We start from the raw sequence: 24,443 nt of genomic DNA on the forward strand, positions 1-24,443 counted from the left end.
TTTGCTTTTTTTGTTTGTTGGTTTTATTTTGTTTGGTTTTTTGAGGAAGGGTTCCTCTGTAGCCCTGGCTGTCCTGAAACTCACTCTGTAGACCAGCCTGGCCTTGGACTCTGATATCTGCCTGCCTCTGCCTCCTGAGTGCTGAGATTAAAGGCGTGTACTACCACACCCATCTTATAGTATTTTTTTTGTGTGTCTGATTTAGTTGCTTAGCACAGTGCCCTCAGGGTTTATCCATGTTGCATGGATATATGCATGCATCCTCCCTTTTAAGGCAGAATAATAGTCTATTTTATGGAGACCGAATTTTGTTTGTCTATTCATCCGAGAGTGGACACTTGGGTTGCATCTATGTTTTGCTCATTATGACTTTTGCTGATATGAGCATGGATGTATAAATGTTTCTTTGAGTCTTGCCTTTAGGTTTTTTGGGGTGTATACCCAGAAATTGAGTTGTTGAGTCATATAGTAGTTCTGTTTTTGCATTATGAGGAACTTCCATACAGTTAACACATTCATTTGATAAGGAAGTATAAGCAATGAAGTTCCCCCAAGGAATAATAGGAAAACCAGTCTTGCTTCACATTTTATAAATTGCCTAAATATGAAACTTTTCCTATTAAATTTTATTTTCATGTAGATATATATTAATGTATAATATGGGCAATGTATATTGTATAGAATGTAGAAAAGAGGGGTGAGAGCAGACAATTGATTAATAAGATTTAATAAATGGGTATGCGTAAGGGGTTACTCCATTATGTATTCCTTCCCCGAGGACAGAGGACGAAATCCCAGTTCCGTGTGTTAGCGCCTTCTTTCTGGAGGACGCAGGAACTTCCAGTGTCAAATGCATAGAAGCATGCAGACACATCTTTTTCTCCACTGCTTGTTACCAAAGAGTAAGTTGACGCTTGACTTGAGACTGGAGGCCAGTGCTCTCAACTCTGACTGTCCCATGGAAGATATAGGCAGTGTCTGAGGACACCTTGGGTCATCCTAGCTGGAGGGGAACTACTGCAGCTAGTGCTCAGAGACCAGAAACGTGCAGTGGTAACCAGGAAAGCTCACCGAAGCATCATCTCAGGGACTGGAGAGAGGCTTGGTGGGTAACGGCACTTACTGTGCAAGCAGAGGACGTGAGTTCAGGTCCCGGCGCCTGCACGATCAGGCATGGTCACGTGACCGGCAGCCTCCGCACTAGAGAGTGGAGGTGAGAGGATCGCTCCAGTTTGCTGGCTGCCAGCCTACCTCCAGGTCCAATAAGAGAACCCGTTTTGAGGGAGTAAGGCAGAGAATAAACAATAGAGCAGGACACTTGGTGCCCTCTTCTAGCCTCTGACTGTACACACAGGCAATCGCAGCACACACACACACAGGCAATCACAGCACACACACAGGCAATCACAGCACACACACAGGCAATCGCAACACACACACACATTCCATCTCAAGGCTCGGACACCTTGCTTCAAACCCAAGCTGCCCTTTCAGCCTTGTCTTTAGTCTCTCTCTTATAGAAAGCTGCTGTCCCAGCCAGGCCCAAGGACTCATAAACCCACCCGTCCTATAGCTGAATTGCTTTTTCCTGGCCTTTTCTGGCCTCCTGTGGGCTGGTCCAGTAGTTCTATGCTTTCTTGACAACAGAAGGTAGTACTTCCTACCGTCCTGGTTTGTAAGAAAGTAATTACAAGTATTGTTGAAATGATTAGGTTTGGAATTTGAAGTGCCAGGTTGGACTGGTGGCACAGGCCTATAATCCTAGCCAGTTGAGAAATGAGACAGGAGGATTGTGAGTGTAGGGCTGCCCTGAGCAATTTAACAAGACTATTTCTCAAGAAGAGAAGCCCTAGGGACGTTGCTCAGTTGTGCTTGTCTAGCATGCACATAGCCCTGGGTTGAATTCCCATGGCTGTAAACCAGTTATGGTGGCATGTGCCTGTAATCCTACTGCTTGGGTGATAGAGGCACCAAGATCAGAAGTTCAAGGTCAATCTGAGATACATGAGTCAAAAATTAATTTTGAAGTTGAAAGGGGGACTGGGAAAAATGCTTGCACAAGGCCCTAGGTTCAAGCCTCAGTACCGCAAAGGAGTGTGAGGTGCCACCCTCGAGACCCCAGCGAGCTCCTCTGCCTTTACCCGCCAGGACTCCTGTGGCAGCTTCCCTGTCGTCCTGTGCAGTGGTTGAGTCGCCTCTGCCCCATCCCAGCCGAGCTTCCGGGTTTAGCTTTGCTTAGAGAACCGCTGGACAGATGGAACCTGAGCCCAGTGTGAGCTTCACGCTAAGGGAAAGATCTGTGTGGTTCACATAGCTGGACCTACTTAACGCCGGCCAGTGGGACGACGGTCAAATGTGTGGTAGAAAACCTCTCTTCTTGTATAGAACCCACGTGTACCAGGCGCCAGCCAAGGCATGTTATGTTCAGTTTTCTTTCCATCTAGTTATCTCAGCCGCTTTACTCCTGTAGTTTTTGGAGGGAACCTGAAGCTTTGAGGAGATCATTTGACAAGGACCACTTAGCTAACAACAGAGGGCTGGAATTTAAACACCACCTGTCTGAGTTGGAAGCCTCAGCCACACCTCATTGTCTTGAGGATCCCAAACCCCTCTGCCATTGCTAATAGAAGACCACGAGGCCAAGACCAGACGGCAGAGACCCCTTGTGGCTCACTAGTGAGGTGGCTGAGTTGTCAATCTGCTGCTGTAAGGACCAGCCTTCATCAGCTCAGGGATTGAGGGGATCCTAGAGTCAGTGGACTAATCACTCACTTGACTTTTCTATCTGAGGGAGTAAAACTCAACTCTCTGGGGCCAGCAAAAAAGGGAAACACACACACACACACACACACACACACACACACACACACACACACACCCTCCAACATGTCAGGATCTATCTCACCCAGGCAAGCCTTCAGCAGGTCGGAGAAACTGAAGAAGAGATGCAGAGTAGGCAAACTACTGGACAGACAGACAGACACACAAGGACTTTTCTGAGGGCCAAGACTTAGTTCTTCATTTTATTGTTCCTCCTATTGCTTGTTCTACTCTGTTTCTTTTCTGTTCTATTCTTCTACTCTGACATTTTCCTTCTGGTTGTTTTTATTTTTTCCCTTACAGTTTATATACTCTAGCAGCATCTTTCAGCAATATAAAAATTACAATATGGTTACATTCTATTTTTTAAGTGAGTGATAACAGTGAATACGAGTAAAAAGCAACATGTTTCCCATTTCCCTTACATGATTAAACATTTTACATATTACAGGTAAAAACCAAATTATTCCCAAGAATCCACACTCTGTTAAACATTCATCTTTAGACTTCTCATAGAGCAAGAGCCTTTCAGCCATAATCATTTACATAGGCAGCAGCTTTTATAGTTGCCACAAAAATGGGTTTTTTTACTTTTTATATTTTAGAATCCTGTTCAATTACTTAACTAACCATCCAATTCTTTGTTTTCTAGTTACACAAAGTCAATTGTTTAAAGCTTTGTTTTAGCTACTGTGCACACTGAAACCCATGAATACATTTTCCATCATCAGAAAGAACTTGAGCTAACTCCTGGGACTCGATTGTTTTTCTTAGTCATTAACCTAAGCCACAGTCTATACAAATCCTCAAGTAAAACTCTCTTTTTTAAAAAATTTATTTATTTATTTTATATATGTGTGTGCTCTGTTGACTTTATACCAGAAGAGGGCATCAGATCCCACTAGAGATGGTTGTGAACCACCATGTAGGTGCTGGGAATTGAATTCAGGACCATCTGGAAGAGCAGCCAGTGCTCTTAACAGCTGAGCCATCTCTCCAGCCCCTCAAGTAAAACTCTTAAGTTCTAGCAGCGTGATACTTTCTTGTCCTTATTTTCTGTCCTCTGCAGCCCCTGCTTTATCAGGGGCGGGGGCAGCACTATATCCTGCCTTTACCTATATTAATTTTCCCACTAAACTAACCTCCATCATAATCCCTTACTCATTTGTTAAAAACCTTCAATCATCTATTTGAACCAACACTATTATTGTATAAAATCATTACTTCAGTTAAACCATACAGCTTAAGAGGAAATCATCTTCATAATAATCCACAGATAAAAATGCCCAGTAGAATGGGATATGTCCATGAGATAATCACACGACATTAAAGGCGGTGGGGATCACCCCTTTCACCCATTCACATCATGCCAGACACCAGAGAAAATGGCAGCAGCAGCAACAAGTATCCTGGAGCCGAAGCCCTCAGGGCCTTGCCTGTCCAAGATCTGCCCACCTGTGCCTTCCGGTCTAGTGAGCCGGACTCCTGAAGCTCAATTGCCGCCTGCTGCTTCCCTGACATGGCCACCGGCTGGGATCAGAATGTGGCCTGTCAGGACCCCTCTTCTGCTGCCACCGAAGGAAACCGCTGTGCTGTGCTGAGTCGTCTTGTTGCCTCTCTTCTAGGTCCACTACATCCTTCAGGAGGTGGTGATGGGTGGGATGGTGTTGGAAACAAACATGAATGAAATTGTGGCTCAAATTGAAGCTCAAAACAGGCTGGAGAAGTCGGAGGTAAGGAAGTGGCTATATTCATGCCCTGGCTGGGTGGAGAGCGTTGAGCAGAGGGAGGAGCGTGTGCTTGTGTAGCATGTGTCTTGTGTGTGCTGTGTGTGGGGGTTGTGTGTGCTGTGTGTGTGGGTTTGTGTGGGTTTGTGTGGGCTCATGAGGCTTGTGTGTGCTTATATGGCCTGTGTGACTTGTGTTTCTCTGGGTCCTTAGGAGGTGGTTCCCACTCTGTCTTTCTTGATTTGTCTGCACTAACTTGCAGGCCAGTATAAACATTACACAGATAGGGTAACTTGAGATGTCAGCCTTAAAGGATAGGCAGATGGCAGAAAGAGCAGCCGGCTTCTGCAGTAGGGTGGTTACAGCCCACATTTGCGGTGCTTGTGTGCATCTGTTCTCCAGAGTCATGCCCGCTGGTATCTTTTAGCCTTGAGAAATTCAAGATTCTCTTCAGTGAGGCTTCTACAAAACTACAATAATGCTGATTTGAAAATACCATACCCAGCTGGGAGGTGGTGGCGCACACCTTTAGTCCCATCACTGAGGAAGCCGAGGCAGGCGGATCTCTGAGTTCAAGGCCAGCCTGGTCTGCACAGCCAGGACTACACAGAGAAATCCTGTCCCAGAAAATGACAAAGAAAATACCATACCCATCCCATCCTCATGTGGCACCAGGCTTGATGGAGGAGCTCCTGGTAGAGCCGGGCCTGTCCCACTGTGGTCCCGGCTCTCCTCAGGCCTCACAACTGCAGAGATAGTGTAACAGTGCGGTCTCTGTCTGAGTGTCCTCAGGGTTTCTTTGTTGTGTAGTGGAACCTGCCTTCGAAAACCAGTTCTTCCTGTGAGGACTGCGGTCCTGTTGGAGAAGCTTTTCCAGCCACAGCTCTGGCTGGTGAGCTTGCTGAGGAGTGCAGGCTGGGAAATGAGTGCTTCCAGGCTCAGCGAGTGAGTCAGGCGAGGATCTGGAGACCAGAGGCAGCAGGGGGAGGGGAGGGGAGGGAGTGGCCTGAGAGCTTCAGGTTAGGGAGGGAGGAATTTCTGCAGTCTTCCTCACTTCTCCCTCTCCTCCAGGGTGAGCCTGGGGTGGGTCAGCCCCCCCCCCCCCCCCCCCCCCCCCCCGTGTCTGCTGCAGCTTCCCAGGGCCTGTTAGCGCTCTCCCGCCTGTTGCCACATCCTTTTCCAGCTCACACTAGTGGGCAAGCAGTTTTCCTGAATCTGACATTTTTTTCCTTTAAAGAATCTCTCCAACGTTGCACTTTTCTGTAAGGTGGACTCTCGAGGAAAGGTTTCCTTTTGTTTTGCTTTGTAAATTGAGTATCCTCAATACTTAGGATAAACCATGTCAGAGTCCCTTAGCAAGCGTTAATTGAGCCTCTACCATGGGCCACAAGCACTGTTAAATGCTGCAGCTGTAACGCTTCGTAAGACAGCCCCCTCTGCAGAACTGCATCTCCATGCCACGCTCCAGCTTTCTGAGTGGGCTTTTGCTGACCTCCCTTGAGGAAGAGTGAAGTGGAAATGTCCGTGTGCGCCACTTGCAGCTCTCTAGTTCTGCGTCATCTGGTTTAAGGTTTCAGCAGATAACGCTGGGAAAGCAGCTGACACTCACCCCCTTTCTCCCAGGGCGGCCTGTCAGCAGCCCCCGCGAGGGCCGTGTCTGCTGTGAAGAACATCAACCTTCCTGAGATCCCGAGGAACATCAACATCGGCGATCTCAACATCAAAGTTCCCAACCTGTCCCAGTTCGTGTGAAGGTGGAGGACTGGGCTGAACCGGGGTCCTTAGGATGAGCAAAGCAGTCAAGTCCAGAACCGGAGCCCTGCCGAGCCTTCAGAGTCGCACCTGGGACACTGAGCCTTTCACAGAGTGGGAAGGGAGTTGGGGCACGCTGCTCGGCCATCCTGCCGCTCTCGGATATTTGTGGCCGTGGTAGACACCAGCGCACGAAGCCACTGCTCCTTTGACTCCCACACACAGCTGCCCTCAGGTTGGGGACTGAGGAATAGGCCACTTGCTTCCCGGGGCCCTACCACTGGGACTGAACACATCTGACTTCCTCCCTAGCACTAGGGCTTCCGCGATCCTGTATCCCTTACTGGGCAAGAGACCAGGAAGAGGCCAGCCTTTCAGATGTCAGCTGTGGCTGGGGGAGGCAGGGGTATGCTGGCTCTGCGGGGGCCTCTCCTCCTAGAATCCCTTTGTAGAAGCCACCCTTTGGGGCGGCATTGCAGCAGAGCATCCCCCCGCCCTCCTCCATATCCCCAGTGTGCTGGACACAATTGAAACCACAGTGTGGGTGCATGTCACCACCCCTGCCATAGGGAGGGCACCCCTACACACACACACACACACACACACACACACACACACACACACACACACACCCTAAAGCCCTCTTCTGGATGAGAGACCGGTGTCTGTAGAATATGAAAGCTGGATCCTCCCAGAGTTATGATTCATCTCGAGTTTAAAATACACTGTCCTGGAAACAGAAGGTTCAGTGGCTGTGTTCTGAATGATGAACCATTTCCCCTTGCTCAGAAACCCACTGACCAGTCTCAGATTCTAGAGCTGAGAGCCTGGACTGGGTGCTGTGTGGGCGGAGCCTGCAGCACGCTGGCCTTAGTGCCGTGTGTTCTCCAGTCTGCATCTGCAGTGAGCACACTGGCTCCTTTGGGCAACATTCTCCGATACTTTGGAAACATGTAAATATTAACACGTGCTGAATCGTCTTCTTGTGGCTAATTTGGAGCTGCTGCTGCCGCTGGGAGCAGGCCTCTTCTCCATGCTGTCAGCTGGGTCTCAGGCATGGTGGTGAGGAACTGATACACCTTCATGGGGAACTCTCCCAGCCCAGGCCCCTCCCCTCCTGCTGGCCAGGCCCCTAGTCCATATCCCACAGCCTTGTGATGTTGCTGATGGTCCTGGAGAACCCTGTGTCAGGACCCAGCATTGATGGTCCTGGAGAACCCTGTGTCAGGACCCAGCATTGATGGTCCTGGAGAACCCTGTGTCAGGACCCAGCATTGATGGTCCTGGAGAACCCTGTGTCAGGACCCAGCATTGATGGTCCTGGGGAACCCTGTGTCAGGACCCAGCATTGATGGTCCTGGAGAACCCTGTGTCAGGACCCAGCATTGATGGTCCTGGAGAACCCTGTGTCAGGTCCCAGCATTGATGGTCCTGGGGAACCCTGTGTCAGGTCCCAGCATTGATGGTCCTGGAGAACTCTGTGTCAGGACCCAGCATTGATGGTCCTGGGGAACCCTGTGTCAGGACCCAGCATTGATGGTCCTGGAGAACCCTGTGTCAGGACCCAGCATTGATGGTCCTGGGGAACCCTGTGTCAGGTCCCAGCATTGATGGTCCTGGGGAACCCTGTGTCAGGACCCAGCATTGATGGTCCTGGGGAACCCTGTGTCAGGACCCAGCATTGATGGTCCTGGGGAACCCTGTGTCAGGACCCAGCATCTCTCATCTCCCAGCGGGGCTTCTTGCACTCTGCCCATTGCTGCCCATAGCGTCTTGTCCCACCCCTTCTATCCTCTGTTGGAGCTGCAGTGATGGGCACTTTGCTGAGGATGAGATCTGAGACCAAATCCCTGATGCCATTCTCTTGAAGCATTTTATTTTTATTTTACATTGTTTTATTGCCACTTTAGTACATTCCTGCCCCTCTTACAATGACTGGATATGAGGTAGGAATGAGGAAAACCAATGTTTTCCAATCTGCTGTGGGGTGACATGAGCAGGCTCCTTTAACAGTCCTTGCCACGACATTTTATTTTTTTAAGATTTATTTTGACAGGCAGTGGTGGTGCATACCTTTATCTCAGCACTTGGAAGGCAGAGGCAGGTGGATCTCTGTTAGTTCGAGGCCAGCATGGTTTACAAAGCAAGTTCCAGGACAGCTGTTAACAGAGAAACCTTGTCTCAAAAAAAGAAAGAAAAAAAGATTTGTGTTGTGCATTTGTGTATACGGGTATGCTCAGTGAGGCCAGAGGAAGGTATAGAATCCCCTGGAGGGAGGTTGAGCAGCCACCCAAAATTTGGGTGCTGGCGTCTTACTCAGGTCTGCAAGAGCAGCAGTGCTCTGAACTGGAGCCATGTTTCCTGCCCAGCCACGGACATTCTAAGCACATTTTGTTGCCAAATAAAGCAGACTTGGGTCAGGTAAATTGCATCTAGGTCATGCGGGGCTAGGGTTTGAAAACACGCCTGCCTGGCTCCCAAGTCCTTTTTTTCTCCTTACTGTTGAAGTTAGCTTCTCCCAGTTTCCCATCCCTCCCTTTTATAGATGACAGACAGGGAGACCGTGTCTCAGATGGATTAAGCCATTCTCAAAAACTAATAAAAGAGGCTTGATTTTTTTAAGGTGGCCAGCCTAAGAGCTGGCGGGTCCTCTGTCCCTCCGGAGTGGGTCCGGTTGGGCCACAGTGGTCTGAAGTGTGCTGGCTGGTGGCTGAGGCACCTTTGAGCCAGAAGCACTGTGCTTCCTGGGTAGTTTAGAGTTCAGCTGTTCGCCTGCTAGAATCTGCTTTGTTCTCCAAAACTGTGGCCTGGCCCTGGACTGCGACAGCAAGCCCCAGACAGTGGCTTCCACCATCCCCTCACAGTGTTGCCTTGGGCTCGCAAAACTCAGTTCCTCTAGTCAAGCTGAGGGATTGGTTAGTTAGTTAATTAATTGCTAATAACTTGCAGCTAGTTTGTCTGCTACCAACAAAGCCATAGTCTGAGATCTAGCTCTCCCTCCCTCTCCCCTCTGTGTTTTGAGACAGGGCTCACTTTGTAATGCAGATTCTCAGTCCTCCTCCTCACCTGCAAAATCCTGAGATCACAAGTGTGCACCTTTCTGTGGAGGAGGTAGAGGAAGTCCTTGGTCTTCTTGGAGAGAAATGTCCGCTTTGCTCTGAGACATCAGGGAGGCAACAGGGGCTGGGTTTGTGTTTGCTTTGGGATCCTGGACCTGGCGAGTTTACCCTGAGGCTTCCTGGGTTTTCTCTCACTGCCCCTAGTTAAAAACTGGAGCCCTCCCACAGCCCATCTTCTGTGTAAGTGCCCAGGGAGGTCAAGGGTCAAGCTTGGTCCTAAACTGAGAGAGGTTCTCTGTGCTCCACCGTCTCTGAGCTTCCCTGACAGTGCTCACATGGTTGGAACACGAGAATCTGACTGGCAACCTGGAGCTGTGGAGGCCAGACTCTGCCTGCTGTGTGGAAGAATGAAAGGACATTTTCCACCCCTGACTCACCAGGGTCATGCCTGCTGCGCAGGGAGCTGGACAGATCACCTTCCCCCAAGCCTGACCATGGCCCCGTACATGTTACACTGAGGATATCTTGAGTCTCTCAGGCCCTGAGCGTTCATGCTCTGCCACATACAGAGCCAGCCTTCCCTCATCACTAGAGAGGCAACCTAGCAATTTTCTCTGTGACCTCAGCTTCAGAAAAGGAACTAGGAGAAATGGTTCAGTCTGTGGCCTGGCCTGTAGAAGACTCTGCTTAGCATGACTGTTTGTCCATGTCTTTTCAAAGAGGACTCGGGGATAGGTACATGAAAGTAAAACCCCAGAGTAGGGTCGTGCCCACCTTGACAACAACCAGGGTGGAGTGTGGAGACCCACCCAGAAGGGTGTAGGCTCTCTGCAGACATCTCGAATGTTCACCACTCTCAGTGTGCTCACTACCCAGAGTGAGCCAGCTTGCTGTGGGAGCCGCCACGCTGGGCCCCACCTGGGCTCAAACCTCAAGGTCAAAGTGTTTACCTTCTCGGAAGCTCTGGAGTGCCTCTTACCTGCACCTTCTGTCAGGAGTGGCTGCTGAGGAAAGAGCTTGATGTGAATGATTAATCCTTTCCAGAGTTCTTTTTCTTTTCATTTTTTCCTTTCCAAATAGGAAATATATTCATGTAGTTGAGCATTTTTATCTGGGGAGGGGAGGTGCCCTCAGAGACCAGGAGGCGTTGGATCTCTTGGAGCTGGAGTTAAATGGTTGTAAACTGCCTCACATGGGGGTGCTGGGAGCCAACCTTAGGGTCCTCTAGAAGAGTAGCAAGTGCTCTTAACTGCTGAGCCGTCTCTCCAGTCCCATGCAGTTCACATTTTAAGAGAATAAAAAAAAAAGTTTAGCAGAAGACTTAGCCTATTCCCAGGCGCCTGAGCACTGCCCCTCCTGACAGCGAGTATTTGCAGTTTAAAGGATAAGAAACAAGCGTCCTTTCTCTTCTCTTTCAACACTGAGGACACAGCTGCCGCTGACCTCAGCCCAGCGCAGTCTTGCTATATCCTCCAGAGGTGCAGAGTCCCTGCACATGCGCCTCCCCTACACGCACATGCACACGCACGCCCCCCGTGAAACAGCAGCTCCTTACCATTCCTCCGTGCACTGTGACACCATGCTTTTAAGTTGTCTGTTTCCTCCTAGGATGGAAACCCTCAAGGCAGGGATCGGCCTCCTACCCTGTGCTGTACCCCAGCGGCTCTTTCCAGTGCCTCGGCCATACTGCTCAGCTAAGAATGGTGGGTGAGCGGTGGCTGAGGTTAGCAGTTCATCCTTAGAGTCTGTGGACCTGTGCTCACTAGGACTGAGGGGTGGGGGTGGGGAGGCCCATCGCTGCAGGTGGAAGATAGCAAGGGCCGTATTGAGAGGAGGACGGGATGCAGGCATGCTGAGTTGCAGTTGCCTGGAGCGGGGGGGTCACGTCTGCTGTGAATGAGTGGACAGGAGAAAGTGGGTCCATCCCTGAGATGTATGTAGTTGTTTTTACTGGGGCCTGTAGGCCCGGTGAGAGTGGGGTCAATGTAAGGACCCCCTACTTTCTTTGAGAAATAAGATCAAGAACAAAGTGACGGGGCAAGGGATGAGAGTGAAGGATATGGGCAGGGAGGAACGTCTGGACGTTGGGATGACGTCAGATCCAGGGAGAGCTGCTGATAGCAGTGAGAGCAGGAAACACCCTGGTCAGACAGGACAGGGACTCCAGAGCCACAGCTCCAGGAATGCCCTGGGGGCCAGGGAAGCCAGAAGAAGTTCCTTCTGTTCCTGCCTGGACGCTGTACATGAGGATGTGACGGGAAGTGCCGAAGTACCTGCTCACCTCATGGAGGGTCATCTAATCCTCCTCCTCCCATGCTTTACCCCAGGCTTTACCACGAATCCTTTAACAAGCCCTGACCTAGCAGTTCTCGGCATCTCATTTCTTTCCTTTCCTCTCCTCTCCTCTCCTCTCCTTTCCTCTCCTCTCCTCTCCTCTCCTCTCCTCTTCTCTTCTTTTCTTTTCCCCCGAGACAGGGTTTTTCCATGTATTTTTGGTGACTGTCCTGGAACTTACTCTGTAGCCCAGGCTGGCCTCGAACTCACAGAGATCCTCCTGCCTCTGCCTCCCGAGTGCTGGGATTAAAGACATGCGCCACCACCGCCCAGCTCAGCATCTCATTAAGCTCAGCATACAGCTTAAGGAACTATCGATAATGGTAATAAAACTTCCTAAAACTCGCCCTCTGTGGCCCATGCATTTCATTCTCCAAATCGGCAAGGTGAGACCCTGAAAGCTCAAGTAGCTTTTGTGGCTATCAGGTTTTCCAGGACCCTAGCTTTCTATCCCCGCACCCCTAGCTAAGCTCACCAGGAGCCAAGTAACGCTCTGCCCCTCTCGAAGATCCTCCTGTGTCTGTCAGTGTGGAAGTGACTGAGAAAAGATGTCTTCCTACTTGGAGCTGCCCAGCCAAGCTCCCAGCTGGGCCAGCAAAGCCAGCCCTCTGATTCCGCAGTTCCATCTTGGGGTGGACAGGGTCCTGACTGGGCTATGAGGAGTGTGTTGTTAGGACCTTCAAGATTGGCTGTCAGGAGACCCCATTGTCACATACCACCTGTGTGGGCCACAGACCATGTCTGCTGCTGGTGCTGGGAAGAACTCTGGTATTGGGAAGGAGAGAGCCACCTGATGCTCATCTTGGTAGTGAGACCAGCAGCAATCAGGGGGCTCTCAGAAAGACAGAGAGCCCAGCCTAGCCCCCGGAAACCCCACACCACGTCCAGAGAAACTGCAGGGTAAAACAGAGAGGTGGTCGGGACCACGAAAGTGAAGCTTCCCTGAAGGTGAGGGTTTGAAGACAAAGGAATCACTGACTGATGGGACCAGAGATGGGGGCAGAGCGGAGAGAGCTTGGACATCTTCCCCTGCAGTTGTAGGAAGTTGGATACCCCCAGCGGGTGCAATGGAAGGAAACAGCATTCTGCAGAACTGGAGCCAGGTGATGGCCCGCAAGCCCAATAAGAGTGGGGGCATGTAAGGAGCCCACTCTCTTTGAGAAATAAGACCTCTAGGCCCTTGCGAGAACATAGTTTGTATTTCGCCAGCTGTGCCATCAGACTGGCATCCTGGGAGCACTTGGGGATGAATGAGGACCCTATCTTCCAGGAGGGCAGGCTGGAGGTTGTCTTCTTGCATGACGGAGGACAGCTTTTGCAAGCTTCTGAGAAAAAAAGTACAGATAAAATACTTAAGGGAGTTCCAGGTACAGCTGTCATACCTAAGTCCCCAAAGTCCCTCAGACTGAGAATGCTCAAGGTCCAGATGCCGCCCTATTTAGAACGGGGTTTTGTCCCTATAAAGCCACCACCGTTTGGAAATGCCCTCAGTTGGAAACAGAATTGAATGCCCTGTGCTGGCCGACTCACTGTCGCACCACAGTCTAGTGATCCACGTGGAGCTGCGGAATGGATGGGGCTGTGGTTGCTGCCGCTGCCCAGCCTGCCCAGATGGCACATTACTAGACCTGGCACTCCCACTAAAGGGAGTAGATCTCCCACTAAAGGACCGTTTCTGGGTGTAGTTTCCACACCATCTGACTTACCAGCCGTCATGAATTAAGACCTGATCACAGAGGGGGTCTGATTTGGGGGGTGAGGGGCTGTGGGTAGTAGGCTGGCCTTGATGCCTCTTCCAGGTGACAAATGGGAGACCCAGGTCACTGCGTCCGGGGCTGCATCTCGGTTCTTTGCTGGCAGCCTGTGGTTGCTCCTGTGGCTTCCTTGGTTAGCGCGCCTCTTACCTCACTGTATTGGTTAAGAGGGACAAGTGTCTCCCACAGCGGACCTTTGCATTTGGGGTCATGAGATAGCTGCTGTGCCAGGGCATTTTCCCACCACGAGAGCAGGTACCACCCTTCTCCAGCCCCGAGTGCGGGGCCCTGGGCATGTGACACCCTTTCACCCGGTTCTAGCTGTCTGCACCACACTCCCTGGCCAGAGACCGCTTCAGGCCAGGGTCGGCCACACTAGGCCTGTGGGGCAACCCGTTTCCTGTTGGAGCAACGATTTCCACACCGAAGCGTGGCGTCTGAACCACCAGCTTCCACAGCAGCTCTTCTGGATCTTGCATTACAGGTTGAGGTTTGGCTAGCCCCGCCCCACAGCAGTCCCCTGAGGTAGCTTCCACCTTGCGCTGGATTCAGGTCTTTGGGGACACTTTCTGCGGTGTCCCCACTCATCTTAGCTCTCTCTGTGTTTTTCTACCCCTGGGGCCTGCCTTGCCCTGGGACCTACAGCGTGGCCCAGTAGCTGTTTAAAGTACAGGACGAATGTTACAGAATTGAAAGGAAAGCCTAATGGTAATAATATAGAGACAGCGCTTTATAAAGCCCTGAATAAAACGTAAATGTGGAGCTGAAGAGATGGCTCAGCGGTTAAGAGCACTTGCTGCTTTTCCAGAGGACCCAAGTTCGGCTCCCAGCACCCAGAACAGGCACTTCACAACCATCTGTAACTCTAGCTCCAGGGGATCCAACACTCTCTTCTGGCCTCAGTGGGCACCCAAACACACACACACACACACACACACACACACACACACACACACACACACACACACACACACAGAATTGTTAAGTCTCAAGCCCGGGACAAATGGCTAACTGATGTGCCATTTAACATATCAAAGTGGACCTGCTGGCCAGGTTCTCCCGGCATCCCTCAGTCCCTACCTGTTACAGGATCATCCCGGCTGACATACCCCGCCCCCTACTCTGACCTCTTCAGCCCAGGGACTGGGCTTCCTCTCCCCTAGTCTCTGGTCCCTATATAAGGCAGCCATTTGGGCTACACTGGTCCTTTTATTGTTGGTCCCTTGGCCTCTGCCTCCTGTCCTCTCTCCCCTCCCCTCCTCTTCTGTCCTCACAAGGCCCAGCTCAGTCTGCTGGTCATGTCCACTCTGGACTCCCAGATCTCTCTCTGGCTCTGCTCTCCCTCATATCTACAATAAACCTCCTCCACTACCGTACCTAGGAGCAGTCATGTCCTTTCCTTTCCTTTGCATTTCTTTTTTTCCATTCAAGAACCACATTTTAAAAAATCTTTAAAATGCCAGGCAGTGGTGGTGGTGGTGGCGGCGGCGGCGGCGGCGGTGGCGGCGGCGGCGGCGGCGGCTGCTGCGCACGCCATTAATCCCAGCACTCGGGAGGCAGAGGCAGGAGGATCTCTGTGAGGCCAGCCTGGTCTACAATGTGAGCTCCAGGACAGCCAGGACAGTTACAGAGAGAAACCCTGTTTCCAAACAAAACAAACAAAATCTTCAAAACAAACCAAACATAGATATGTCTGAGGGGCTCTGCTGCTTCCCGGTGTCTGACTTGGGCGACAACCCTAACTTCTGTGCCTATTCCCTCCTCTGAGCAGTGGAAACAACCCAGCTCCCTTGCGTGACTCAGCTTCCTCAGCACAAACAGAAGGCCCAGTCCAAGAGCAGTGTTCAAAAACAGTCATTTTTGTTGGAGGAATCGGGGGTTTTATTTTGCTTTTGAGATAGGGTTTGTCTCTGCAGCCCTGGCTGTTTTGGAACTCATAGACTCAATGCTGGCGTTGGCAACACTGGACTTGAGGGCCACAGACGGGCAGAATCCGAGCAGGCATCTTTGATTGGTGAGGGGCCAAGCCTGGTGGCCCGGAAGCGGAGGAGTCTGGTCCTGAGCACACGTGGTAGGGAGTGTGCCCAGTGTGGAGGAACCAGGATGGCTGCCACGTGCCTGCAGATCGGATTCACCACACTGAGTCAGAGTGCTCAGGCTCAGCTGACGGAGCCCACTGGAGTGTGTGAGTGTGTGTGTGTGTGTGTGTGTGTGTGTGTGTGTGTGTGTGTGCCGACTCCACGATCAGGGAGGGCAAACTGGTTCATGGGTGTTCAGAAGATGTGGGCAAACGAGAAGATCCCCAGGTCTGCTCTTGGGAGCCTGGGGCACAGCATGGTGCTCTGGTCCCCTTTCGGTTGCAGTCACAGATACCTCGGCCAAAGGCAACTCAGGAGAAGAAAGGATTTATTTGACATACACTTCAAGGTCACAGACCATTGCTGAGGGAGGTCAAGGCAGGAGCCCAAGGCAAGAATCAGAAGTGTAAACCATGGAGGGGCATTGCTTGCTGGCTCACTCTCAGACTGATGCCTAGCTAGCTCTCTCCCCACTCACCCAAGACAGGTTTCTCTGTGTAGCCCTGACTGTCCTGGAACTCAATTTGTAGACCAGGCTGGTATTGAACTCAGATACCTGCTTTTGCTTCCCAAGTGCTAGAATTAAAGGCATGGGCCACCACTGCCTGGTTTACCTATCTTTCTTATACAGCCCAGGACCGACCACTTGCCTAGCAATGGTATCACCCACAGTGGCCTGGGTCCTCCTTTTCCAATGGCAATTAAGACACCCCCAAACTCTCTCTCTCTCTCTCTCTCTCTCTCTCTCTCTCTCTCTCTCTCTCTCACACACACACACACACACACACACACACACACACACACACACATACACACACACACACATCAAAAACAAAAACCATGCTCACAGATATCCAGGCAGTTTCTCAGCTGAGGCTCCCATCTCAGATGACTCCAGACTGTAAAGGTTGCAGTTAAAGCTAACTAGGACGCCACAGTATCCATCCCCAATGGAGCAAGTCCCTGGACCTCTCTGAAGGCATGCTACCTGATCCGAAAGGAGCAAGCCATGGCTAACCACAGCACCTTGCTTCACGGAGCCCGGAAAGCAGGTGCTAGGCACACAGACACATGGGAGAGGCCGAAAGTTTCATCTGTTCCAACCTTGACGACAGGTAAGATGAATCTCTGGGACCAGAAGTCAGGGGAAGGGTGTCTCCTGGGGTGAGTCAGCCAGGCACAGTGGGGCTCCTAGAGGGTAGAGATCTCTCTTCCTCTCCATCCTGGTCACTTGTTCACTTGGGTTCAGAAGCTTCACTCGGTTCTCCACTTAGAATTTGCCTTTTGCTATAGGGATGCTGTACTTCGGGGGGGGGGGGCAGCAATCAGGCGTGGTGGTGCACATCTGTATTGCCCTGCACTCAGAAGACTGGGGCAGGAGCATTGCTCCAAACGTGAGGCCAGCCTGGCCTACATGAGACGCTGTCTCAAAATCCGCAGCTGTATGGGTGGAAAACTAGGAGGCATTTGGGACAGTAACTGACTGACTGATGGAGGTGTGAGGAAATGTTGGCCCTTGGATCTCGGTGCCATTGTCCCACCTCACAAGGCTGGAGGAGACACTTGTGTTCTCGGTACCTTGGATACAGAGGGCTCTGTGCTCTGGGGGTGGAGGGCTCTCTTCTGGGAGACGAGGAGAGACCTCCTGGTGAAGCACATCTCAATGGCCCCCTGAGGGCTTTAACCAATCCCTCCAGGGCCTTGGGCTGAGGAGGCTGGACAGAACTCATGGTCACCTCAGTCACTTTGTGCATCTCTAGTGGACTATTAGATTGGGTCATCTATAAAGAACAGGAGTACCAAACACGTTAGTCTCCTTTCTTGGCTTTCTGGCCCACCAGGATATGAGCAAACAGCCCCCTGCTGCCACCGACAGGAGCTGTCCCACCGACAGGTCCTTGCCTTCTTCCAAAATTCTCCACCATGAAGGAGTGTATCCCCTGAACCATGTGCTAACATGAACAGCTCCTTATTTAATGCAAACAAACAAACAAAATGTTTCTTTTTTCTTTTCTGGAGTCTGGGAAGTCCTTTGTGTTTCGTGATCATGACCCCATGGCGGAAGGTGAAGGGTCGATCAGACTTTAGAGCAAAGACACTCCACAACCACACTGTCCACTGAGTGCACAGTGCCCTCTCACAGGTCACAGCCCCAACACTGCTCCCCAGGGGGTAAGGTTTCTGGTCTTTGCAGGCACTCAGCACAGACTAAGGTCCCCAAGGAGGGAGAGCAGGCCTGAGGATGTCAGGGAGCTCTGAAGGGAAAAGAGAGCTGAACCTGGGTGACGCCCAGAGGGCCTTTGAACTCACCCTCAGCCCCAGCTGGCCTCAAACTCAGGAATCCCCCTGCCTCCCAAATGCTGGGATTATTGCATGCGCCGCCACACTCAATTCTGTTTTCGTTCTTACCCTTGGCTTGTGTGGAAAGCGGATGAAAAGAGAGGAAGGGAATGTCTCAGAGCCCAACGAGGAGTGCGTTTGTGGTGGTCCAGGTCAGGTCTGAGTGGGACAATGGGGCAGACAGCAAGATGCAGACTTGTAGCACAATGTGAGGCTAGACCTGGCGGGACTTGGGAAGTGCCATGGTGTGGAGGGAGGCGGAAGGAAAGACCTTGGTGACCAGCGAGTACCAGGGGCCTGCTTAGAGTCGGGCGGTATGGGTGCGGCAAGACAAGGGGGCACCCTGAGATCAGAAACAGAGTAAGATGAGACTGAGAGAGCTGTGGGGGGGGGGGGACCTGGGAGTCCTGGAAAGGACGTCTGCAGGAGACTGGCGAGGACACAGGGACAGCAGTGCCCAGGAAGAACAGGGCGTAAGGGAGGCCGCTGCTCTAGGCAGCTTGCTCAGACAGGCGTTGGGTTCGGAGAGTCTGGGGCCAAGGAACGGGAATGCCTAGGGGTTGCCAAGGAAACCGACCTTTCCTTTTTGGGTTCTTAGTCTTGTTCATAAAAGAACTTAAATACAGTCTGGGCAGGAAGCTTGAGGGCAATTTTAGAGTCTGGAAGAAAACAACAGGACCGGGCAGGTTGCAAATCTTGGCAGCTGCCCGGAGGAGGAGAGGAAGAGGGAAAGCCGGGTCTTTTGCAATGGTGGTGAGCAAGCATTCATGTGATGGAAAAGGCGTCAGGGTGGGGCTTTGGAAAAGGGTGAAAGAGCCCGGAGTGCCAGGGAAAGCACCCTCCAGCTTCTGAGCTGGAAAAGAAAGAAAATGGAGTCGGGGTGCAGGGGGACACTTACTCTTTTCTGAGTTGGGACTCCACAGTGCCGTGGGAGGACACGGGAAGGAAGTCCTGTACCTGCTGTCCCAGGGAGGGGCTTCTGGAAGGGTAAGTGTGTTATCTCGGGAAGGGGTTACTAGTTTTCCCTCTCCCAGCTTCACCAGATGCAGTCGTGCCCAGGCGATTCACAGGCCCAGCTGGATTAACTCTGTTTGTTTGTTTGTTTGTTTGTTTTGTTTTGTTTTGTTTGAGACAGGGTTTCTCTGTGTAGCTTTGGAGACTTTCCTGGATCTCACTTTGTAGCCCAGGGTGGTCTCGAACTCACAGAGATCCACCTACCTCTGTGAGTGTTAGGATGAAAGGCATGTGCCACCACCGCCTGGCTTGGATTAATTCTTAGAGGAGACAACAGCATGTCATTTGGGGGTAGCTTAGAATGTCAGGTCCGTCCCTACCCAGGCTTTAGGTAGAACTCGGGTGTGATTCTTCTGACTAAGAAAGAGGAAGAAGCGAGAAGAAGAAGAAGCTGTTCCTTAATGGGCCTCAGCAAAGAACAGATCCCTGACCATACGATTTAAGTCCTAGGAAGAGGCTTCCCCTCATAGTATTACCAGGGAAACGGGAGAGAGGAAGTCGATCTCCAGTGGCCCCCCAGGTCTGCTAATATCTTTCTAGCCACATAACACTAGGATTCTGGGAAGCGTGAGGGAGGAGATTGCCGTGGAGTGGGTGTACGGGGTAGGCCATGGCCCAAGACGGATGTAGGTAATCCAGCCGACCAGGCGCTTCAGAAGACTTTGTCCCCTGGGGAAGAGGTAGCTCAGCCTGGTGTGAAACAGACAGTGTGATCTCTCTCCGCTCAAGGAAGGTTAAGTAGTAACAGTGAGGATGGGCAGGCAGCTGAGGTAAGCACCGTGGCTGTTCAGATCCTACCCCAGCCAGCCTTTTGACAGTGATCGGCCGCCGCTTTCATGACAGCTTTTGTTGGTGACAAGTGTACGGTTCTCAGAGGTGTGCCCGTTCTCAGGAGACACCTCAGGGTCACAGCGTGATGCGACAAGGATCGCTTTATTTCTGCCAGGCAATGGGCCGTTCCCCAGATAAGGGTTGTTCCTTCAACCTGGGTCCCAGAGTGCAGGTGACTTGGCACAAAACTGTAGCCAACCTGTGACAGCCTGGAATGCGAACAAGAAAGGAACCTCCAAGAACTGGGTAACAGGGCCCCAGACCTTAGCACAACTGACGCCATGATGGACGTACCACCCAGGCGGTAAAACTGAGCACACAGACAACACCACCTGCCAAAATGAAAACAAAGACCGAATCCACCAAAGTCCACAGTTCTGGGAAAGTCTCGAAGTACTAACCTTGCTTTTTGGCTCCTGTAGTTTCACTTTTGGCTAACTGTCCTTGTTAACAGAACATGGTTTTTGTTCTTAAAAGCTCACCCTGAGAATGGGTCAGTAGGATCCCAAACGCCAGTGTAGTCACTGGCCAGATAACAAAGACTTTCTGTTGCCTTGAACCCATGTCCAAGCAATCTTCTCCAGTGGACACCCCAGAACAGCTGCATCCTGACGGCCTCCCCTAGCTGATCCAAGGGACTTGAGGGCACCACACAGTGCGTGGAGTTCTCTATGTCTGAGTCAAATCTGAACTAACTCATGGGTGAGACAGCCAGACACAAAAGGTTACACATGGTGAGATGCCATAGAAAATGCTAACTATTCCCTAGTGACAGGGGATGACTGTCTGCCTGGTTGAAAGAGGGAATGCCAGAGGAGGAGACGGTCAATGTGTCGGTATGCTCCATGTTACCTATCATCATGGGAATAGAAACTCACCAATGTGGAATGTTGGACTTGCAAACTTCCAATGTGAGTTTATGCCAAAAACAAGTTGATAAAACTGATTTGGGCCCAGGATGGAACCAGGGCTGAGACCTCTGTGCCCAGGTGTTGGGATCCTGCTCTCACTCCCGCACATGCACAGCTCGGGGTCTTGCGTCTTACATCATCAGCAGGTGCCGGGGACTGCATACTGCCTTAAAAAGCCACACACAGACCCCCACCCTCTCTCTCTGCTCCCTGCTCCCTGCTCTGCTCCCGCCATCATCTCTCCCTCCCCCCAGGCCCGGCTCTCCCCCCTCCTATCCCCTCCTTCCTCCTAATAAAGCTCTTTGTAACTCTGGTAGCCATGACTGTGGCCCTTGACTTTTCCGCCGGTAACCAGCGCTGTGTACCTTTCACCAGGTCCTTCAGAACTCTCTATTTTTGTTTCGTTTTGTTTTTTGAAGTGTTCCGTGTGTGTGTGTGTGTGTGTGTGTGTGTGTGTGTGTGTGTGTGTGTCATATGTGTGATGTCTGCACACGTGTGTGCCTGGGTATACACACCTCTGCCCATATGGAAGCCGGAAGAGCACAGCCCTGTCCCACTCTGTCACTTTCTACCTTATTTCCTCCAGACAGGGTCTTTCCTTGAACCCGGAGCCAGGCTGGCCGCCAACAAGTCCAGGGATCCTCCTGTTCAGCCCCCGATCCTGCTTCTGTTTCTGCCCTCCGTAGTATTGGGTTTTACAGGTGTGGCACACAACTACTCCTGGCTCTTTACACGGGCCTGGGGATTTGAACTCAGGGGAGGAGTTGCTTGTGGAGTGAGCACTCTCTCTTACCTGCCGAGTCAGGGCCCCAGCCCTAGGCTTGGTTTGGTTTTCTTTGAGATTGAGTCTCATGAAGTTCATCAGGCTGACCCATGTAGGCTGAGGGTAACCTTACCCTCCGGGTCTCCATGCCTCCAAGGCCGGGGGTAGCAGGTATGTGCCACTCCCCTAGCTAGAATTCATATCCCCTTTATACAGACGCAGTGAATGACTAGCTTGGGGATCATGTTAGTTGCTAAGGGTCACGTGGTGATTAAATGGCAGACACCAACATGGTAGATATCAAAGTGCGCCTGAACCCAAACCCTGTACTTATTTCACCCGGAATGAAAACAGGCTTTGCTGTTGTTGTTTGGTTGCTAGACCAGGCTGTCTTAGAACTCACAACCCCCCTGCCTCAGCCTCCAGCCGGGATTAAGACATGTGCTGCCACTCCAGCTTTTAATGGGATTTGACTGGCAGACCAGGGGTCCCCAGGTGGCAGGGGGCATTCCAGAGACAGCCTCTGCATCTGCCTGGCATTCCAAAAGAGTGGCATGGACTGGGAAGTGTGTGTGTGTGTGTGTGTGTGTGTGTGTGAACAGGGGGTGTTGCTGTGTGGGTTGGGTGGGCAGAGGTCAGGCCCTAGTGTTTACCAGAGTAACCAGGGTCTTCTTGGGAAGGGTGGACCCAGCAAAACATGGTGAGGTACTAGGGCCAGCTTGTATGTGCCTGGGGCAGCCAATTATTAAAACTCTACCATTTCACGGGTCAGTTGTTCAGCACAGCCACTGTGAAAAATTAAACTAGATATGCTTGCAATTAAAATTTATTGAAAGCAGGGCCTGGAAAGCTCAAAGTCACCTGTAATTCCAGCTCCAGGGGACCCAACACCTCTTCTGAACTCGCCTGAGGGAACACATGCTCACACATACGCACATAATTAAAAATCAAATATACATCTTCAAAGAAACAAGCTGACTAAAGTTTGCTAAGAACAATGGAGGGAGGAACTTGGAAACGCAGCGCAGTTGGTGGAACACTCGCCTAGAAGCAAAAGGCCCTGGGTTCCGTCCTAGTACCACATAACCCAGGGTGTGGCGATACCTGCCTGTAATGCGCGTACTCAGAAGTTGGAGGCAGGAGCATCAGAAGTTCAAGGTTATCCTTAGCTACATAAGGAGTTCAAAGCCAGCCTGGGATAAAAGAGATTTTTATCTTAAATGAATAAGTAAATAAAAGTGTGTGGTGATATACTGTGTACCCTAATAAAATTGGCCTGAAGATCAGAGGACAGAACAAGCTACTGGATTAAACATAGAGGCCAGGCAGTGGTGGCACACACCTTTAATCCTAGCACTCAGGAGGCAGAGATCTGTCTGGATCTCTGAGTTCAAAGCCACCCTGGACTACATGAGATTGTAGTCTAGGAGAGAAACAGAGGCAGGCAGTGGTGGCCCACACCTTTAATCCCAGCACATGGCAGTCACACACCTTTAATCCCAGCACTTGAGATCTCACACCTTTAATTCTAGTATTTGGGAAGCACGCACTTTAATCTCAGCACTAGGAAGGAAGTGATGGCTGGGTGGAGAAAGGTGTATAAGGTGTGAGGAGACAGGAACGGAAGCTGAGGAGTCCTAGAGGTGAGACATGGCCGTGGCTTGTTCCTTTGTCTCTCTGAACTTTCAGCATTTACCCCAATATCGGGCTCTGGGTTTTTTATTAAAAGACCGTTTAGATTCCGTGTTACAAAAGTGAGCTGGGGTAGAGGGCAGAGCACATGATTAGCCTGCTTGAGGCCCTGGGTCCAATCCCAGCAGCCCCTGTAAAGAGGCAAAGATAAAGCCTGGAGAAATGGCTCCATGGTTCAGAATGGATGCTGCCCTTGCCGAGGACCTGAGTTCAGTCCCCGGTATCCACTCCAGCAGACACAACTGTTTGTCCAGTTCCAGGGAATCTGATGACATCCGCACTCACACACCCCACCCACACACATACGTGTCATTAAAATAAAAATAGATTTTTTTTCCAGAAGGGGAAGAGAATATTAAAAGCTCATCCGTCACCAGCACTGTGCCTCTTACTAATGCTTCTCAGGGTTGTGGGGCCTGTCGCCCTGTACTGTGCAGGGTGGTGGCCCCGGCCCTTGCTTCTCAACCCCATCTTCTGCAGCAGCTGGACACCTGCTCAGGTGGGGTCTCCTGCACCGTGGAAATCAGCAACTGTCAAAGCTACTCCCACCCCTTGCCATGGTTGCTGTCTCCTCACTGACCCTTGGGACCTTGGGTCACCCGAGTGGGGAGTGGGTGTGGAAAGCTCAGGTCTGGAGCTGAGGGTGACAAGCAGAGCCTGAGGCTGTCTGGCCCGGGATGTCCGTCATCACCCGAAATGGCTAGCGCACACTGAGTCTTACTGCATAAGTAGATTTTGAGCATGCACTCCTTGCCACACCCCGGTGAGGTAAAGTGCTATTATCAGTCGCCAGAGGCATGGAGATATTTACACAGTACCACCCAGTTAGTAGGTGTCATATCCAGGACCTAATGCTGTCCTGGAGTGAGCTTCATCCACCAGCAGGCCTGTGGCTCCGCTTCTCCTGGAGGCCAGGTGTTGTGCAGATCAATATGCTGCACGGGGAACCTGAAGTTACCTGGGGCAGTCTCCAGGACCAGGCTGCTTGACCAGCCCTGTAGTCTCCTGAAGGTTCCGAAAAGGAGAACTCCATGTTCCTTTTCTGTTTTCATTTCTGTGACAAAAATTCCCAAAAGAAGCAACTTAAGGGAGGGAAGATCTATTACTGCTCAAAGCTTCAGTCCATCCCAGTGGGTGAGCTTGGTGGAGGTGGTGGAGCATCCCAGTGGGTGAGCCATGTGGAGTCCCAGGGGTGAGCATGGTGGAGGTGGTACCTGGAGCATCCCAGTGGGTGAGCCATGTGGAGTCCCACGGATGAGTGTGGGGGAACTCCCTATCTTGGTATATTAGGGAAGCAGAGAACTGGAGGAACCGGAGTCAGGTACAACCCACCAACACTTTCTAGGACCCACATCCATCCCCAAAGTT

At 51.3% G+C, this 24,443-nt stretch overlaps 1 protein-coding gene across 1 annotated transcript in view; it reads left to right on the forward strand.

The window, feature by feature from the left end:
* Positions 1-7,268, forward strand: part of LOC114696174 (AP-3 complex subunit sigma-2) — a 47,882-nt gene extending 40,614 nt beyond the window's left edge. The window contains exons 5-6 of the mRNA XM_028873730.2: positions 4,446-4,553; positions 6,171-7,268. Coding sequence (XP_028729563.1) covers positions 4,446-4,553; positions 6,171-6,299 — 237 coding nt within the window. The 3' untranslated portion in view covers positions 6,300-7,268. The remainder of the gene's footprint in view (positions 1-4,445; positions 4,554-6,170) is intronic.
* The last annotated feature ends 17,175 nt before the right edge of the window (positions 7,269-24,443 follow it).

Source organism: Peromyscus leucopus, chromosome 1, assembly GCF_004664715.2.
Source record: "Peromyscus leucopus breed LL Stock chromosome 1, UCI_PerLeu_2.1, whole genome shotgun sequence".
Classification (NCBI taxonomy): Eukaryota; Metazoa; Chordata; class Mammalia; order Rodentia; family Cricetidae; genus Peromyscus; species Peromyscus leucopus.